Below are 16,403 nucleotides of genomic sequence, written 5' to 3'. Positions count from 1 at the left end.
CTTCCTAGTGAGGGCTTCATCTTGGCTTGACTGCCTTCTTGCAATGTCTACATGATAGAAAAGAAATAGAGCTCTACTTTCTTAGTTACCTTGTGAGAATGCTAGTCCAATCATGGTACCCTCATAGCTTCATCTAAATGTAATTATGTCAGAAAGCACCCATCTTCAAATACTATGTATCATACTAGAAGTTAAAGTTTCAACCTGAATGTTGGGGGAGGACATGAACATTTAATTCTAAAAACCCTGAAGTTTTAAGAGTGAAATTATCTTTTCTAGTTTGATTTTGGTGGATTTATAACTTAAAATGGCAAGTGTTTTTCTCTAGATCTTTTCACACTTGATAGGCAGGCTATGATTTAGAATAACTGAATAACTTTGCATACTGAAGACTTTGAGAGGGGATTCTGGACTGAAGGGATTACTGAGAGGATCCTTTGATGATTGATACTATTCTTGATTGACGGCATGGTGCCTGCCTACTAAGGGCAACATGACACTGTTACTATTTGGTTGGAAAGAAGTCATTCTTTTTTATTCTTTAGCAATTAATAACTACTTTGTAGCTGTCTGGTGATTAAATGCTGGTTCTTTTAAAGGGGATGGAAATAGAATCACTTTTGTATACATGTCTGTGCATGTTTAATGTAGCTCACTCAATGTGGTGGTCGGAGGACCACTTTCATGAGTTGATTTTCTTTTCAGTGGTTTGAGACATGAGGAATCAGATTAAGAATTGTCAAATCTGGCAGCAAGTGCCATTATCTTCAGAAACATCTCACCCTCAAATGTTGTTTTTATATTAAAATGCACCCTTTAGTTAACCTTGAAAAAAAATCACTGTTTATGTTTAAGTATCCTTGAACTTATTTTCTGACTTGTGGATGTGCTCTCTGAATGTAAAAGAAATTAGCAAGACAGTAAGGACTATCATCCATTCATTCATTCATTATTCATTCATTCATTCATTTTTTGCTGGCTTGTTTTATTAGTAATTACCAATAATACATGGCATTCTATGTTTACCTGTATAAAATGTCTGTATTAGAGCCTCAGATTTATTATAGGGGTTTGTGTACTAAAATTTATTTTTTCATGCTTTTCTTTTTGAAAAAAAGTGAAGGAGAGTAAAAATGTTTAAATTAAGTCCATGTATTAACATGATATTAGCATTCATTAAAAGACAGTTATCTTGAGGTAACTTTCTGTTTCCTGCAGTGTAATTATGTTGAAATGAGCTTATTCTAGAAATAATCTTGTATTGAAAGAAGCTGGAGAGTTGTGAACCAAGAAGAGTAAATATATTTTGGCAAAATTGTTTCTACACGTGTATTACTAGCTTAGATACTTATGCTTAGTTATAACACTGAGACTTTGGGGGAATTGGTTACCATGTTTGTAGAGTTTCCTCTTGTACACTACTGTCTTCCCCCGAGTATTAAAATTAAAGTAGTCTGGTGCAGTTACTTGTTCCTTTAATCCCAGCTATTAGATAGGCTGAGGCAGGGGGATCACTTGAGCCTAGGAGTTTTGAGCCAAACCCAGACAATGTAGTGATGCTGGCTCTTAAAGGAAAGTTAATGAATGAATGAAGTAATTATAATAGAATATATGTAATCATGTTTATTACATTGCCTGTTAAGTGTTTAATATAATTAGCTCTCATTTAATTTTACTGTTTTGATCTGTTGGAAACAGTCATTACCTCAGACAGATACTGACCATTCTGACCACATGGTAAGCAGTTTTGGTCTGTCAGCTAGAGCAAAGACTAATAGTTTTAGTTGTAAAAATCAAAACCTGTCTTTGTTGCTAAGTACAGATAGCCCAATTGAAAGAAAAATCAAAATGGGGAAGCACAATAAAGAGAGAATGTATGATGTAAAACCATTTCTTTCATTGAGCTCACGTTTGTACTGTTCTTGAAAAGTTTGCCTGTTGGGAGGCTAGTGAGATAGCTTAGTAGGCAAAGAGCTTGATTCCAAATCTGAGGACCGGAGTCTACTCCCTGGACCCTCATGATGGAAGGAAAGAGCCCATTTCTTCAGATTGTTCTCTGAACTGGATGTGTGTGTCATGGTACATACATTCCTCTCATAAATTGATTATATTTTAAAATAATTCCTTTTATTTTTGAGATTATAATATAATTAGTTATTTCTCTCTTCCTTTCCTCCCATCAAACCCTCCATATACTCCTTTTTGCATTTTTCAAATTCATGCCCCCCTTTATTATTATTATTACATATATGTGGGTGTATGCACATTAATATTCCTAAATAAAACCTGCCTTGTCCCCCTGCCCCTTTCTGTGAGAGTGAGCGTGTGAGTGTGCATATAAATTTTCCCCAAACCCCTGCTCAGCCTGTATAATGCAGCTTGTATTTATGTATTGGATGACCAATTAGTGTGCTCTTTTTTTGCTCCCAGCATTCCTTAGTTGCCTGTAGTTCTTTGTGTAGGGTTGAGGTCTCTTGGGCTTCTTGCATGATATCTTCTGGTACCGTACATAAAATATTTTTAAATAAAAATAAAGTTTACCTATTTGCTTTAACCTTTTAAATTGAAGAGAAAACATATTACTTAAAATTATTGTGTTATTTTATACTGTTTGCTTTGGTTGACAATCTTCCTTAGAATTTAATGGTCCATAGTTGAAGTGAATAACTTGGTATCTTAAAGAGAGACTGCTAGAGTTTGCATAGACCTAACTATTACAAGACACTGTTAAGGGGATAATTGTTCCTAGTGACTGAGGTTCCAACTTATTTTGCTAGATTTATCAGTTAGTAGAGTTTTGCTCAGGTAACACTTTCAGATTATTTAAACCTGACAATACATTCTTTACAACTTTTCCACCCTGTTTTAAAACAAACACACAAACAAAGCAAACAAACAACAAAGCAAAAACCTAAAAACCTCTCCAAATACAAAACATACTTAGTTCATATGTTAGTTTCTGTTGAAAGCATCTATGGTTAATTTAAGTTTTTTTGTTTTTGTTTTTTTAAGACAGGGTTTTTCTTTGGATCCCTGCTGTCCTGGAACTCACTCAGTAGACCACACTGGCCTTGAATTTAGGGATCCCTGTGCCTCTGCCTCCTGAGTGCTGGGATTAAAGGTATGCGCCATCCAGTTTAAATATTTTAAAAAGTGTTTCTGTATCTAATGCTTTAGGAAAATTAGTATTACAATTTGTAGTACATGATACTTTATGTGAAAATATGTTTGTCTGCCTACTTGTCAGCAAACTCAGTAAAGGCAGAAATATGGTCTTACTGGGTTCTCTTCCTTCATGCCCAAAAGGCAAATCATGACTGTAATCTCTATAGTTAGGTGTGACACTGAGCAGGTAAAGTCGTGTCAGTTTCCTTTGTGACATGGAAGTGATTGTAATAATTTCACATACTTGATATGAAATTCTTAATACTTTATATGTTATAGTACTTGGAAGACCAACTGTTAATTGTTAATGAAGAAGCAAATGATGTATGCTAGAGTCTGAAATGAAGGATGTTGCCCTCAGTAGACAAATTATTTCCCTTAGGATCATTAATATGGTAGATCAAGCTGAAATAAGACTTTTTATAAAGGACCCCCCCTCCAAAAAAAAAAAACCCCAGCTATGATTCTGGGTAGTGTTAGGTTCAGTATACAAATATGTTTCATGGTAAGAGACAGGGTGTGTATGTGGTATGTGGGTGCTTTCAACTATGTGTAGAGTCCAGAGGCTGATTTTGGGGCGTTTTCCTTTGTTGCTCTTCACCTTACCTTTTTGAGATAGTCTCTCACACAGAACTAGAGCTTGCTGTGATAAGGTTGACTGCCTGAGTACCCTCTGGAGTATCCCTATCTGTATCCTGCCCTTCTAGTGCTGAAGGTATAGCCATAGGCCACCTTTGACCTGGGTGCTTGGGGCATGAGTCAGGTCTTCATCATGCAGAAAGTACTTCACTTACTCGGTGACCCCTCCAGTCCCATCCAGAAAGGTGAACAACAATCACTACAATAGCACTGTAGGTCTTTTTGTTGGTGTTACGCTGTCACTGAGGTTTTAAAACCCGAGTGTCTCTCAGGTGTTCTATTTCCAGTGTTATAATATGCCTCCTCATAACTTATGCAGTAAAAATTCACTCTTGACTCTTTAAAGTTTAATATTCATAGTCCTAGAAAGGAAGAATATCTTTTTTTCAGAAGAAGAAACTGAGTATTTACAGAGTAGTCAAGTGTCTAAGGTAGGACTTTAGATATTTAGGTACTCACTAAATACTGCTGGAAAATATGATTGACTTGCCACAGTCAAACAGCTAACCCTGGCAGAGCAGAAGTTCATAGCCTGCTCCTTAATTCCACAGCAGTTTAAGGCTGTATCTCGGTGTGTGTAGGTGTTCCATCTGCACAGTTACCTGGAGATTATAGAGCCGACCAAATGGTTTTCTTCTTCTCAATAGGACAGCAACTGGTGCTGGTACTGTCAGATTATCTGCAAAATTATTGCCCAAGTCTGTTAGCAAAACTAAGAAACAAATCTAAGAAATTACATAAAGACTACCACAAAAGTTCACATATTTATGGATTCATTTCTGTATATAAAATAGTAGCGATTTTGAAATTCTGAGTTCCTTAGCCTAGCTTTTATAGTCTTCCATAATTTACCCCTCCTCTTTCCTTCCCCCTCACCTCCTCCTTTTTTAAAAATGGTTTTTTTGAGACAGTTTTTTTCTGTGTAGCCCTGGCTGTCCTGAATCTCACTCTGTAGACCAGGCTACCCTCAAACTCACAGAGATCCACCTGCCTCTGCTTACTGAGTGCTGGGATTAAAGGTGTGCGCTACTGTCACCTTGCCTCTTTTTTTTTCCTTTTTAAATAAGGAAGAATTTTTTTTGACTCATAGTTTTAGAAGTTTTAGTTCATGCCTGTTTGAATCTGCTACTCTTGGGCCTTTGGCAAGGCAATATTGGGTTTGGGTGAGCGGGTAGGAACAGAGCGGAGAGGGAGGGAGAGAAAGAGAAGCCAGGATTCCTATGTCCCCTTTAAGGGTAGGCCTTCTATATGACCATAACTTGCATTCTGGAAATAGGCCCCACCTCTCAAAAGTTTCCACTACCCCAAAATGCCACTTGCTGGACGCTCACACTTGAACACAGGTGTCTTTGTGTTTTCATCTCAGATCCAAACTTCAACACCTTGTCTCAGGCTTAGGTTAAGGGGAATGGTAAATTTGAGATGATTTTCCTGAAGCCTGTTCTGTGGTGGACAGTGACTTCTTGGAAGGGTCACACTGTAGTGGTTCTCTGGGCTTTTGTCCCAGGCTGCAACATTCTTGGGAGGCTGTGCCTGGTCGTGATGTAAGGAAAGGGTTTCAGGAATTGAAATCTCTCTCCCATGCTTTGCCGCCGGGCTCAAGGGAGGGATCTTGTGCTCTTAACTTGCCGCACTTCTCTAGCTCTTTTTTATAGTCACGTTGAGCCTTTTGATGTTGCCAGAACATGGCCATGTTTTTGGCCTCTGTGTGCCTGTGTCTCTGCATGCTGAAGCCACTTTTCTGCTGAAGCAGTTACTTTATTTGCTGTTTTATCCTGGTCTTTATTGATTTTTCTCTTTATCAATAATCTTTAAACTTTGATTTAGTTGTTGGAATGTTCTAGGGTTCCATCTTGATTTTTGTTTTTCTCTTAGTATCTTCTTTCATCACATGATGTCATTTGGCAGAAAGCCACATGCCTCCCATATGCCTGCATGCTTTTGACTTTTCATCTCTTAACTGGCCATTTTGTGTGTCTGTTGTCTTAGTTTTTTGTTTTGTTTTCTGAGAGAGTGGAGCCACACATGGCCCTGGCTGGCTTCAGACTTGCCTTGTAACTAGGATGACTTTGAGCTCTGATATTTATACCTCCACTGTGTAAGTTCTGCGTTCACCTTTTACCTGGCTTTGGGATTTACATTCAGCTGTATTGTATGTAACATTGAAATTTCTTTTTGTGTGTCTAATATGCAGTCAAGCTTAATCCATCTAAAACTTCACTCTCAATTTTCCTACCAATTTGTTTTTGTCAGATAAAATTCCATCCTATTATTTGCTCAGACTGGAAATCTTGGGACTGTATTTTTTCTCTTTCTCCATCAGTAAATTGTCCATCTTCTGCCTCTAACCTGTATTCTGTATTTAACATTCTTGCCATTTCTCCTTTCTTTCCTCACTTTTGTTGTGAATTAATCTATTACTCATCTCCGCCATCCCTAGTCTTTCTGTCCATAGTTAGACAGAAATAGAAGTCACCTCTTAGAATTTTCCTCTCTAACACCCCCCATCCAGTGACTCTCCTGTACAGTTAACTATGAGAATCTGTGTGACTGAACCTTTGCTGATCGCCTTTGTATTGTGCTAACCTCAGAGTATATGCCTTTTCCTTGGAGATGCCTTTCTCAGCTGTTCTGTTTTTGAATTCTCCTGCCCTCTGTTAACTTGTATCTTCTGTTCTGTTTTATTTTCTTAATGGGACATAGCACTCTCTGAGATTACATTACATTTACTTGATCTTTGCCTCGTTTATCAGAAATTTAAGTTTCATGGAAACAAGGACCATATTTTTTTTGTTTTTTATTCCTTATTATTTATCTAGAAACTAGAATATTTTAATTATAGATTGGTATACAACAAACTATGCCAAAAGTTTTGTGTTGACCCCCGCCCCCCCAATTATGTATTCTGAGTGTTCAGTTCTAAGATTCTATTTGAATTTTAACTTGTGTGTGTCTTCTCTTGGTATGAATCACTTTTTCTCCTCATGGATTTTTGTTTTTACTCCTCAACCAAGGGCAGAGTTAAGTACATTTGTCTCAGTTTGCATTGAACTTTTATTTCAGTTCTACTGTCAGTGACATATGTGTATCCCATTAGACTAAGTTTTTCAAAAAACTGTGTATTTTTATTTAGATTGAATTCCTTTTCAAGGCATAGCCTAATGCTGCTTTTATATGAATGAATGAATGAATGCTCTAGCTAGATTAATAGTCATGTGACCTTGTTGGTTGAAAGACAAAGATGGATATGACTACCTTGTGCAAATTCACAACTTGTTTATTACTAAGCGAATATCTGCAGTGTACCTGGTGTTTGCTTAAGTGCTAAAGATATAGTAACAATATCTTTGCGTCAACAAACATATTTTAGTTGAGTATAAGTTTTTTAAAATTTATTAGTAATATTTTATGATATTTTTGCTTTCTTTGTATTTTTTTGTCTGCTAATAATTCCTGAACTCTTTGACTGACAACAGGGTGGGCAGATTAAATGCATAATCCTAATCTTTTTATGTGTGTTTATAAAAGATTGTCAAAGAGGAGTCACGTAGGCCAGAGCAATGGAGTGTACTCAGAGTGTTTTCTGAGGCCATAGCCATGGCAAAATTACAGCCAGGATAGGCAGTGCAGATGGTTTGAACATTATGGCAATAGATTTTTATTAAATTATTGGTAAAGATCATGTTTCTTAATATTGACATAAAATAGAATCATGATTTATATTTCTTCATTTATATATTGATTACATATATTTTTTGTGCTTTTTACACCTTTCTAATGTTTGGAAACTTTGCTATAGGATTTTGAAAGTGTTGCTTTGAACACTCAATTTCCTGAATTCTATATAGTTGATTCCTATGTGAAAGCATAATTATTTTGAAAGAATTTTGGTGTAGCAGTTCTGTAGATTTCAGTACCTTCTGAATTTTTGCTGAAAACATATTTTCTATTTTTATACAATATTTGTAAATATAAACAATAGTTTTATAGTTCTGTTCTAGACAACTTTTTTATTATAATTGAATCAGTCTTTCAGTACATTTGAATAGATATTTTAATAGATATTGAATGTCATTTGACAGACAATTGAGTCTCTTGGAGGAATAAGAAAATAGACAACAATGTTTGTAGAAAGTGTGTAGTATTTGAAGTCTTTACAATAGAAGTTTTAAAAAACCTTGGTAGAGAAGGAGTTAACAGGTTAGCTTCCCTTGGTTGTTCTCAGCATGCTCTCTTGCCTTTAGGAGTGAGAAGATGATAACATTGGGCCCGGACATGCCTATGTGGAGGTTAGGGTACTCCTGGGGTTTTTGCAGCTAGCTGTGAAGCAAGCTAGAACTTGTTCATCTCTGAGTTCCTTGTTTTTCTTTCAACCCTTTCAGTGCCCTGCAGGAATCATTAAATCAAAACTTCATGCTGATCATCACCCACCGAGAAGTCCAGCGGGAGTACAACCTGAACTTCTCAGGAAGCAGTACCGTTCAAGAGGTGAGTTCCCTCTCACAGCTATGGAGTAAAGGTAGCTCATTATAGCTAATGTTGACCCTGTTAGAGAGGGCTTAGCTGTTCCGGTAGAAACTCTCTGTATGTTTCATTATTGGGTTTTTAATTTTAATTAACTGGAGTATTAATGCTTACTGTAGATACACTAAATGCCTTGACCTAGAAATACGAATGTTGTAAGTGGGAACTCTTGATAATTGTTAAAACACTCTGCTTCAAACTCTGCCTGCGAGCAGTCCAGTGTTACCTGAAATAGTTCATGGTTTTATAGTAATTATTAAAACTATTAATTTGAAAATTGTTGCCAGCATTCATTGTTGAATGTGTTTCTGTTTTGTTTGAAAGGTCCCTCTCAAATGTGTCCTGCATTTCTATCATATGTTTCTGTTTTAAACAGGAATTTGAAGAGGCTTTTCTTAAGCAGCTCAGTTCTAGCTTTGGGCAGTATTCCTCAGATGGGAGACTATTATTTAGCTCAGACTATCTGAAAGGAGTCTGTTAATACTGTCTATTTTCTTCAGTTTGGCTCAAAAAAACCACTATTTCAAAAAAAAAAAAAATGAGAAAAAAGATACCTATGAGAGAAAGGCACCTTGTTGATTTTTCTTTGGCCCCACCCATCTAAAGGCCAATGATTTCTCTCTTTAGGGGAGTGAGGAATGTTGGAGGCTTTGACAGGATTTCCATGCTTAGAAACATTAAAATAGTGACTATTTTATATTACCCTTCATAGTTTATAAAACTTAAACCTTTTTTTCTACTGAATTTTAAAAGACTAGATCATGCTAGATCTGAATTGCTACATAGAAATTTAAGACCATATTGTTTAAAATAATTAACATTTATCTTTAATAAACAAATAATTTTTTTGAATTATGCAAAATGTTTTGGTAATGGCTAGACTACCAAATTTCCTTTTTTACATGTTTGATTATTGAATTTTATCTTTTAAATTTGTCACAGAGCTCCTTTTTCTATTTATTTTCTTCATTAATCACTTGAATAGCTATTATATAACTAAGCATTAACATTCAACCTTTTATCTGATTTCTAAATTCATCCATTTTATTTATTTGAATTTTCTGGAATTTCATACTCATATGTTGCAGTTCATTTTTAGTCTTTATAATGGGTATTCTAATCTCTACATTTAACATTTTAATTTCTTGAGAAGTCATTTTTGGTCTAAAATTGAAATATAGTTCTATGTCAGAGTTATTATAGAATCTTTGACAAAAAATAAAATCTAAATTGCATATGTGAACATTTAATTAATTAAACAAGGAAATTTAGCTTCAGAGTAACTCCACTTAAGTATAAAGAATGATAAGAGGTAAATTTCACTGTTGGTTTATTTTTCTTATTTGAAGAGGAACATAATGTATGATAAATATAGGAATCATTTTCTTTTTGGATAAAAAACCCTCTTTGCATTGCCAGTTTAACTAACTTGAGTGTGTTTCCACTTTCTCCCACAAGAGGGCAGAAAGTTCTATGAAGCTGATAACCTAAAAATGCCACTCAGTGTTTTCAAATTAGCTTCTCTTATATTAACAAAAAGGAGCATAATGGCCAAGTTATTGTTTGATTTACAGATAATTGGCATATTGCAGCGAGGAGACTTAATTTCACCCTTTTAAATTAAACAGGGAGATTTAAAAAGACATAAAATATTCATTAATGTTCGGTGATTATAAAGTAGTGGCATATATTTATTTTGCCTTTATTACTGTTTCGATGGGAAAATACTGCAAATATTTCCGAAATCGAGTTGGCCATACTGACAAGTTGAAATGTTTAAGCAGTGTTAATGCAATCTGCTCACACCTGATATCCTATGCAGAATGATTCAAAATGACTACATCAATTATTAAAAGAAAATTTAAGATTCTGTAAATGTGCCATTGCGTGCCACAGTTGGCTGAAACTGTTCTCTGGTATATTATTTAGATTATCAAATACATTTAAAGTGTCAAGGACTTGAACACATTGAAATCCTTTTCTTATCATGTTTTAAATATCTTTTAAAAAATGTTCCAGAAGCATTTTTAATGAAAAATATTCTTATGTATTAAGGATAATAGTTTTTCTTCCTTTTCTTTTTTTAATTTTAAAAATGAATTTAAAATAATATTTTGAAACATTGGTTTTTAAGAAAAAATGTTGCGCCTAATGAATGTTGCTTTTTCGTAGTAGACAATTGCACACAGGCTGCTTAATTTTGTGTAACTTTGAGCAAGACTGTGGAGTACTGGCTGAGCATAGCTCCCTGGCTTTTTTTTAGTCCTATGGGAACTGATGCTGAGGCTGGTGTCAGGAAGGAAAGTGCTCCTGTGCCTTTCCTGCTTAGCTTAGTATCAAGCAGTTCAGTTGTAAGAGAGAAGTGCAGTTCTGAAACAGTTTGTAGCCCCGTTTTAAGACTAGTAGTTTGTTTTTAATGAGAAAGCTTATTGATGTTATATATCCTAAATTTTAAATTAATCTCTGTCACCAATTTCAGGAATCTTCTTTCAATAGTAAGCCACAAAATAAATCGTGAGCACTATAATTTATAAAGTTGAGGGGAATAGATTGAAAATCTGATCATTTTTCTAATAGAATAAATAATTTTTATTTTCTATTTAAAAACACTTTCTATCTGAAAGTCTTGAATTTTTTAAAAGGAAAGCTTTTACAGTATTTTTTACTTAGAAAAATTATTAAATGATTAAGACTTAAATGGGCACTAATTGTGACTACTAATTGAACAAAATACATTTTGCAATGACTACTTTGGAGACTAGTGCTAAGACGCAGTCAGAATCCTGCGGGCTGGTAGCGATGCACTGACAAGTGTTTGACCGGCCTGCCTCCCAAGCCTCCAAGCCGTTGCAACCCTCACAGTAGTGTCATGCTTTCCTCTGGATGCCAGGTGAGGGGTTGGGTTTTGATTTCACTTTTGTTTTAAGATCTTTTCAAATCTTTCCACTCACATATTCTACATGAGAATATAGCAGTAGCCTCTAAAGATGGTTAAGATGGAAAGAGGTGTAAGTGGTTATAAGAAGTAAAATCATTATTTTTTTATGGTAACAGAATAATGCCTCATAAAGTTACCAATATTCTAATGACAATTGACAGCCCCAAGTCTCTATCAATTTGCACCCTAAATTGGATACAAATTACACTTTAAAATACTAAAATTCCTTCAAAATTTAAACAAGCCTGTCTTTTAACCAGTTTTCTACTCTTGACAATTGGCAGTTTAAACAAGTCATTGTAACGATTCTAGGAATTTAAAAATCTGTGGTTTAAAATGCACTTGGGGTGGGCTAAATCAAGGGGAGAAAAAGACTGATTTGCCTCTGCAGATCCTAAGCCCAGGTGTGGAAAAGGATATAAAGTCCCTGAAATCAAGCCAACTCTTTCTTGGAAACTGATTCTTTGTTGTCTGCCTTATTATTGCAAAAGCTTCTGTTAGGCAAATATCTACTTTTTTAAAAAGGTGTCATACAAACTTAAGAAACAGACACCTGACCCAAAATAACAAAGATAAGAAATCTAAGTCTTTTTAGTGCAGAATCATGGAGTATGACTTATCTATTACAGCGAGAAGTGTGATGAATAGCTATTGGAATTATTTAAATCCTCTTCCAAGTTTCACTTTACCCCAGAATTCTCACTATTCTTATTAATGTTGATTTAGTTCTTAATGGGAATGAAAGGGGAAAATTGACAGCCTACAGAGCCATATCTTAGAGGAGCAAGTAGCACATTTCACCACGGGCACCATGTTATACAAACTGAGGATTAAGTGGGAAACCCATTGAGGTAGAATTGTTATCTAGAAGGAATCTAAATAAATCATACCAATTCTTAAAAATAATTGTGAAATCGGGATGTTAATTTTGATTCTGAATATGTAAACCGCATGCTCTGTGTGTGTGTGTGTGTGTGTGTGTGTGTGTGTGTGTGTGTGTGTGTGTGTGTGTGTGTTTGGTCTGTTGTACTTGGTGCTTTCTTATCTTGACGAATGTGTGCCTTTGGCTGTTGTTTAAGGCTGGTGGCCTGTAACTGTTTTGAAATTTGTCGTTATTCACAAATTATATTAGTGAATACTTTTCTAGTAGTAAATAGATTATAACTTCTTAACTGTTGTGTCTTTTCATCAAGTGTTTTGAGGTATTAGGTTCCTTTTTGGGGGGGTTGTTTGTTTTCCAGTATGGGGTGGGGAATTCATGGCAAAGAATTGAAGAAACAGTGAGGTAGCTGAGAATGTTCATATGCAAGAGGGTAAATTAAGTTGTGTGCTTACTTAATTAAAAAGTTTAAGTGATTTGTTTTTACTGCAAGATAAGTGGCATATATTAGCTCAATTAGAATGAGCAGTTTAATTAGCATACATCATTTTTAAACAAACTTAAAATAAAAAATGATATCTTATTAAGAATGAAAGATACAATTTTTAACAAGCAGGCATTATTCAGCTTTCAAAAAATGGAGAATAAGATGTACATATATTTGATTTCATGTTGCATTTTAAAACAGGTTTGTTGAATTATACTTCTTCAAATGGACAGATAAACAGTGATTATCTTATTGAAATTTTCTGTGTTTCTGTTGTGTCCCTTAGGAAATAAATTTAAGAAATTTGGTATAACTATTTGGAAATGATATTTTTCTTTATCTAGAAATATTTTAGAATAATTTGAAAATTATTTAAAAACGTAAGTATTTTCATCTGTATCTCAAATAAAAAATGTAGTCTTGTTAAAAATTAAGAGCATTGCTTTAGCCCTTTGTTACTTAAGGTATTTGTATCCTAATATCTTAGTCTAGCATCCTCATAATATATGGTTCGCATGTTGATAGTTTTGCAATGTCTGAGTTAAGAGAAATTACATTCACTTATCAGAAACTAATAAACATAAGACATTTTTTATATGCAAGAAAAGGCAGAGAGTAAATAATTGCACTGGTGACCAATACTGTAATAATCCTGTTTTACAATATGCACTTGACAGGTTGTAATAGTGCTAATTGAAGAGACTAATTCACACTTGCTTCATTCTATTCAAAGGCAAAATCAGCAGCTTGTTTTGCTTTTGACCAGATGGTCCTCATGAACACCTACTGTGCACTTTAAGTGCTTTACTAGAATTACAAAGGCTGGGGGCTGTGTTCGACTCCAAATGATTTGAGAGGGGGGGGACTTCTGTGCTCAATGGATTTGGTGCAAGTAAATTAATTCTAGTGGACCCATTACACACAGAGCCCCCTTTTCAAAGCTGTGAGCCTCCTCGCCTGCTCTGTAGCAATGAGAAAGAGAAAGAGAAAGGCAGATTACTGCAAACAGAAATAAAAAAAAGGGTATGAAAGGGAGAAAAGAGGCCTTGAAGCCTTTCATATCATTTGAGTTTTTCAAGTGCGTTATTTTTGGGGAGGGTGGATGTATGAAAAGCCAATTGGAGTTTTTTTTGTTTTAAAGTGCGCTATTTAAGCACCATGAATATAAGCGCAAGAGCAACAGTTGACTGAGTTTGCTGTGGTGAAGCTTTGTGTCCGAGGATGAATCAAATTCATTATATTCAACTCTTTGTGCTTTAACATGAATGGAGGGTTAGTTTCACAAGACTGTGTCTGTTTAGGATAATTATAATTTAATATTTTCCTTTCATAAAGTTATCACTGTAGATGTCTAAAATTTTAATCAAAGCAGATTTTGTACATTGACTTTGAAGCACCCTGACAGTTTAAAATTCAAAGGCAAGCTTTTTTAGTTTTCAAAAGAAAAGAAAGGCTCTTTCTAATGGCATTGAAGCAGAGATTATTATAACTAATTAGAAGTCACACATCTGTTAGCTTTTGGTTTGTGATTTATTTATGTATTTGTGAGTAAAACATATACTTTTAAAATACATTGTCATTATAGTGAACTGAAATGATAAAATGCACTTAAAAAGGAACTATTGAGTCAACTATTTTTTTTACAAATTTCTACAGTTGCATAAAATATATAATGAAATAAAGGTGTATTGAGTATGACTCAATATCATACAATTAATAAGTTTAAGCTGAAGTGCATTTTCAAATAAAATACATCCACAGTTTTGTTAGTATAATTCTGGCTATTAAATAATCATTATGAAATATTAGCAAATGTAGTTTGTTCAAATTTATAGTTATTCTTAGCTTTAAAGGTGTTTATATATAATACTGTAATTTGTAACACTATCACTCTAAATATTTTCTTATGACAAAGTATATAGGTACTATACAGATGATCACATTTAAAAATACATTTCCTTTGTTTTTCCTTTTTACGAAATAGCCTCATAAACACCTTTAAACTTATGCATGCCAGTCGTTTTTTCATGGTATATTTTAGTGGCATGGATTATCTTTGATAACTCCATACTACTGACATTCTTATTTAAACTCTTTCTAATAATAGCTATTAACAAAGACAACAAAATTGTATCAGGAGTATAATGGTAAATGTCTTTTAGTCTTTTTAAGTTTGTAGTGCTTTTATAATGCTGGAATTTATATTTGTATAGTCAGAATATGCTGGTAAGTATGCCTTTTATGTCTGTTTTAATTGTATGCTCAGAAAATAAAACGTAAAAATGTAAAACTAACCATAGAAATTGTTTTACTTTTCAAAACTCAAAAATTGATATTTTTTGGACTTTTAAGTGAAAAGTGTAGCATAATTTCTTTGGTACTTAAAATAAACTTTATTACTCTGGATGTTACTTTTGGATTTTGTATAGAAATTATATTTGGAGGATGGAGAAAGATAAAAGGGAATTCCTCCAAATCTTCAACCACAAACATCCAGTAAAATTTATAAACAATAAGGTGTTAATGAATTGGTATCCTCGGGGAGTAAATATTTCAGGGGAAAAATGGAGTAAGGAGCAAAAGGAACAAAATTAAAGTGAATAAATATAGTTACTGAACTTTTTTCTTTTTTATTGTAGATAAAGAACTGGTGTTATGCCCATAGCCTCAATTAGCTGATGTGATTTGATCCCCTCTCTCTCTCTCTCTCTCTCTCTCTCTCTCTCTCTCTCTCTCTCTCATATATGTATATGTATGTATATATATTTGATTAAACTACATTTGCTAATATTTCATCATTATTTAATGGCTCGAATTATACTAATAAAACTGAATGTATTTTTGTTGGAAATGCACTTCAGTTTAAGGTTATTAATTGTATTATATTGAGTCATACTCAATACACCTTTATTTTATTAAATATTTTATGCAGCTGTAGAAATTTGTAAAAACAGGTTCCTTTTAAGTGATTTTATCATTTAAGTTTTCTATAATGAATATATATATTGAGAGAGAGAGAGAGAGAGAGAGAGAGAGAGAGAGAGCGAGCGCAAGAGAGTTATTTGTTTAGGTGGGTCTAATTCTCTTACTTAACCAGAGACAGTGGCTGGATAAATAAATAAACACGTGAATTTATTTATTATTGGATTGTTACCCCTAGAGTGTCACATACATGATTACCTAGGGTTGGGAAAGCCTGCAGATTTCACCATGGACCTCTGTAGTGCCATGTTAGTCAAGACGTGCATTCTTTTAACATTTAAGTATCTTCTAGCCATGCAGTAAGTAACATCTATTATTTGGTCTCTCTTCTGCAAAAACAAAGAACCAAATAAACAAGAATTACAGGATAAATGAACATAAAATTTTCTTAAACACAGAAGTGGTAAGACTAGGTATATTAAGGTAAGTCTTACTTGTAGAAAGTCACTTCCATATTTATCATTATACGCCAAAAATCATTTGGACACAACCTACTAATGTCAGGTTATGTTATTTTTCTTTCATGTACTATGACCCAGCACTATGTAGTCAACAAATTAGTCTTTTAAAACATTATCAGTCTGAATATACTTTGAGAAAAATTCTGTTACTTAGTTTGGAGTTTTATTTTCCTCAATAAATCTATCCCCCCCCACCTTTTTTTTTTAAAGGAAAAAAAAAAGACTAAAAGCTCACAGCAAACAATGTATAAATGACAAAATGTATTCCTTGCTTTGTGGTCATTGCGTGACCAGACAGTAGAGCACTGGATTGCTCTGAGGTTTTAC

At 34.2% G+C, this 16,403-nt stretch overlaps 1 protein-coding gene across 3 annotated transcripts in view; it reads left to right on the top strand.

Moving 5' to 3' along the window:
- The window catches only part of Faf1 (Fas associated factor 1), a 303,421-nt gene that overhangs the window by 92,710 nt on the left and 194,308 nt on the right, over positions 1-16,403 (top strand). For all 3 annotated transcript variants that reach the window (XM_085686415.2, XM_087904746.1, XM_085686413.2), the window contains exon 7: positions 8,187-8,292. In XM_085686415.2, the coding sequence (XP_085542541.1) occupies positions 8,187-8,292 (106 nt within the window). The remainder of the gene's footprint in view (positions 1-8,186; positions 8,293-16,403) is intronic.

Source organism: Myodes glareolus, chromosome 3, assembly GCF_982192425.1.
Source record: "Myodes glareolus chromosome 3, mMyoGla1.1, whole genome shotgun sequence".
NCBI lineage: Eukaryota > Metazoa > Chordata > Mammalia > Rodentia > Cricetidae > Myodes > Myodes glareolus.
The sequence above is the reverse complement of the archived record's forward strand: the minus strand, read 5'-3'. Positions and strand labels throughout refer to the sequence as shown.